The sequence below is a fragment of the Brassica oleracea genome, chromosome C2 (assembly GCF_000695525.1).
Source record: "Brassica oleracea var. oleracea cultivar TO1000 chromosome C2, BOL, whole genome shotgun sequence".
Taxonomy (NCBI): domain Eukaryota; kingdom Viridiplantae; phylum Streptophyta; class Magnoliopsida; order Brassicales; family Brassicaceae; genus Brassica; species Brassica oleracea.
Window position 1 is genome coordinate 23,399,502 of NC_027749.1, and position 4,260 is coordinate 23,403,761.

The window sequence follows — 4,260 nt, forward strand, 5'->3', positions numbered from 1 at the left end:
GTAGGATCAAACTCTGTAGGATCAAGTGCTCGTCCAATGGGGAGAGAGGCATAAAAAAAGGCAAAAAGAAACGCAAAGGAGCAGCTTTGGAAACCGTCAACGAAGAGTGGAATGAATACAAACAATTTAAAGAGCAAGAATTGAAACGATTGGCCAAAATAGCCAAGACACAAGAGGAGGCAAATCGATTGATGAAAGAAAAGACTGAAACCAAAAAAATGAAGATGTTCTTGAAGCAAAGTGAAAAAGAACATCTCGATGAGAAGAACAAACAACTGTTAGAGAAGTTGAGCAACGATCTATTTGGAAATTAATAATGTGTGTTTGTATTTTTCTTTTAATAATATGTGTTTGTATTTTTCTTCTTTAATAATGTATGTTTGCTTTTTTTTTTCTTTCTCTTTTAGTAATGCATGTTTGTTTTTTTCTTCTTTAATAATGTTTGTTTGTATTTTTCTTTTTAAATAATGTGTTTTTGTTTTTTTCGACTTTAATAATGCGTGTCCTTTTTCACTTTAATAATTTTTGTTTGTATGCAATCCGTATCTTTCTGAATTTGTAAGAGAATCCAATCGTTATCTATTATTTATGCCAATTTAATGTTTGCTTGGAGTCCAGAATTTTCATCCACTCAGCTTTTTATAAATGGAAACTCATTTTCCTATAAATGTATCAATAACACAATTTAATCTTACAAAAAATATCAATGGATCCATCAGAATTTCTTTTCGATATCGAAGTGTACAAAAAAAACAGTGTGAGCTTGAAGAGAGGTATATCGTACACCGGTTTAGAGAGCGCCGAAATTGAGGAAGACCATACGTCTCATAGCAAGAGAAAATACTTCAAGAGAGATCATGTAACAGCGAATCAAAGGCTGATTGATGACTACTTTGCCAATCAACCTACATATGATGAAGAAATGTTTCGTTGGCGATTCCGAATGCGAAAACATGTTTTTCTTCGGATCGTTGGAGACCTATCAAGCAGTGACAACTATTTCACCCAATGAGTTGACGCAACAAATAAGGAAGGTATTTCTCCATTAGAAAAATGCACTACTGTCATGCGAATGTTAGCGTATGGTGTTACTGCCAATGCGATTAACGAATATATCAAAATAGGAGGTACTACAGCATTGGAGTGCTTGCGCCGTTTATGTAATGGAATCATACGGTTGTATGAGCAAGAGTATCTCAGAGCTCCAACTCAAGATGGCTTGCAAAAAATTTTGCATGTCAGTGAGATGAGGGGGTTTCCAGGGATGATCAGGAGTATTGATTGCATGCATTGGGAATGGAAAAATTGTCCAACAGCATGGGAAGGTCAGTATACTCGGGGAGATAAGAGAACTACCACGGTTATACTTGAAGCCGTTGCATCTCATGATCTATGGATTTGACATGCCTTTTTTGGATGTCCGGGAACATTAAACGATATAAATGTTCTAGATCGTTTGCCGGTGTTTGATGATGTTGAACAAGGTAATACTCCAAGAGTGAATTGTCTTGTAAATCAACGTCCATATGACATGGCATACTATCTAGCTGATGGTATCTATCCTTGTTGTCCAACTTTCGTCAAATCAATCCGACTTCCTCAAAGTGAATCAGACAAGTTATTTGCAAAATATCAAGAAGGGTATCAAAAAGACATCGAGCGCGCATTTGGAGTATTACAGGCTCGGTTTAAAATCATTCGTGAACCAGCTCGCATGTGGGAGATATCGAATCTTGCTATCATCATGCGGTCATGTATCATATTGCATAATAAGATTGTTAAGGATGAACGAGATACATTTACTCAGAATTGGACCGATTATGATCAATCCGAAGGAAGTGGTTCGAGTACACCACAACCATTTTCTACTGAGGTGCTATGTGAACCAGCTCGAATGTGGGAGATATCGGATCTTGCTATCATCATGAGGTCATGTATCATATTGCATAATATGATTGTTGAGGATGAACGAGATACATATGCTCAGAATTAGACCGATTGTGATCAATCTGAAGCAAGTGGTTCGAGTACACCACAACCATTTTCTACTGAGGAGCTACCAGCATTTGCAAATCATGTGTGTACTAGATCTGAATTACGTGATTCAAATATACATCATGAATTGCAATTAGATCTAGTCAAACACATATGGGCAAAATTTGGAAAGTTTCATGGTTAATTTTTTTTTAAAAAAAATATGTATGTGCTTTAAGAGTTTTAATATATTTTTTGTGTGCTTTGTATCGTGTGTGTTTAAAATTTCTTGATAATATTTGTTTGTATCGTATGTATTTAAAGTTTCCTAATTTTAGTTGTTTTAATATTAATAAGTTTCGTATTTTTGAAAATAAAATTTGGTAAATATCTTACTTTAAAAAAATATGTTCTTAATTTTGATTGTTTTTATTAATACAGATTTTGGTATTATTTAAAAATTAAGCTAAGTATAATAATTCAAAATAAATATTATTAAAAATTATGTTATTTAAGTTTTTAAGTTAATTGTAAAAATCAAAAATATGAATTAAGAGTTGTGGGTAAGGTGTTGAATTTTTTTAAACAAACCATTGTAGAGGTATAGATTGAAGTGAGTGTTGAATAAATGAGGTGGAAAAGAGAGAAGATGATGTGGAGTGTTAAAAAGAAAAAAAGAGGGTGTTGAATGTGGAGGGGGTGTTTAAACCATTGAGGATGGTCTAATAATAATTTTTTCAACACCCAAAACTATTCTAATTTTCCTTTTCAACTTCCAAAATCCCAACAATTATCAATTTCAAAACCAAACTTCCAACCAGCCCCCAAATATTCTAAATTGTGGTTTTTCACCAAATTTCTTCATGCCGTCACCTGTTCCGAATTATCCTCCAAATTACGGATCAATGATGTAATATATTTTTCACGAAATTTCTTTAATGTTGCCTTAGTTCACTTGTTTGCAATATTCTTAATTTTAACTTATGAATATAAGCCATGACTACTACCAATGTCTAGAATAAAAATTAATCTAAAATTTTAGAATTTTAGTTTAATTTATGATGAATTATGTTTAGTTTGTAAATTTGAGTATTTTTCATAGAAAAAAACTGTAAACCAAAACTTAAAGACATGAATATGTATATATATTTATAAATATATCAGGAATTAAACTGTGTTAAGCTGAGTTAATATTAGTTGATATGCTTCTTGATAGACTATCAGAGAGATTACACATAATTACAAGGGTTGATGAAATTCTAGATAGATATATGAGATGTGAAAATATGATATATAACTCGTGAATGACTCGAATAAATATATCTTAATATAAAGAACACGTATATAATTATATGGCTTTTTGCAGAATTGACCTACAACTTAAATTCAAACACAAAACTAACCTCTCCTTTTTCGGAAATTGGTTTTGTCCTATTCACCCCACAAGTTCATATAATTCACGAAAATGCCATCAGTTTTTTTTTTTGTTTTCGAAAATGACATTTTACTCTCTCATCCTCATCATCTTCAAGTAATTACAAGATTGCCATTGTCATCAATACCCCAACAACCATGAACAACCAATTTGAAGCTCTTAATGCTCCCAAAATCGAGTTACCCTTCTTATTTTTCCATTCTTGTGAACTAAACACAACATATCTCTCAATTTCTCTCCACAATGAGCCAAAAAAACCCAAGATTTTGATTCTACATTTTTTATGGTTAATAAAGTCATAGAAGCTAACGATTCTGGGAGGGTCACTTTCGTTTGAGATTCTGTGTGCTTGGAGAAGCCTTATGTGTGCTAAGGAAGTTATCTCACCAATTTAAGATATGAAATCTAGTTTTTTTCCAGATCTGTTCGTCAGACGACTTACATGGGAAGTCGTCTGGCTGTAGACGACTTACCTTGAAGTCGTCTGGTCAACGTAGAGGTTATTTTTTCAATTGACTTTGAAATCGGTTTTCTGAGACGACTGAAAGTTAAGTCGTCTGATTTTGTTTGGTTACAAAAAAATCTCCAAAGAACCTATACTACTTATATTTCAGTCGTCATAGATTAGTTTTGCATTTGACTGGATTATTTCAGAAGTTTGACTTTCCCGGACGACTTACATTTCAGTCGTCTGGTGAAAATTGAAATATCAATATTTTATTAACACTAGACGACTTACAATTAAGTCGTCATAGGTTAGTTTTGCAATTGGAAAAAAAAACTTCAATATTTAATCATACCCAGACGACTTACAATTCAGTCATCCGCCCGACGACTTACATGTAAGTCGT

At 33.0% G+C, this 4,260-nt stretch overlaps 1 protein-coding gene and 1 pseudogene across 1 annotated transcript in view; both read left to right on the forward strand.

The window, feature by feature from the left end:
• The window catches only part of LOC106323763, an 8,101-nt gene extending 8,082 nt beyond the window's left edge, over positions 1-19 (forward strand). The window contains exon 4 of the mRNA XM_013761836.1: positions 5-19. Within this exon, the coding sequence (XP_013617290.1) occupies positions 5-19 (15 nt within the window). The remainder of the gene's footprint in view (positions 1-4) is intronic.
• A 687-nt stretch (positions 20-706) lies between these two features.
• LOC106323764 lies at positions 707-2,179 on the forward strand (annotated as a pseudogene).
• Positions 2,180-4,260: the final 2,081 nt, after the last annotated feature.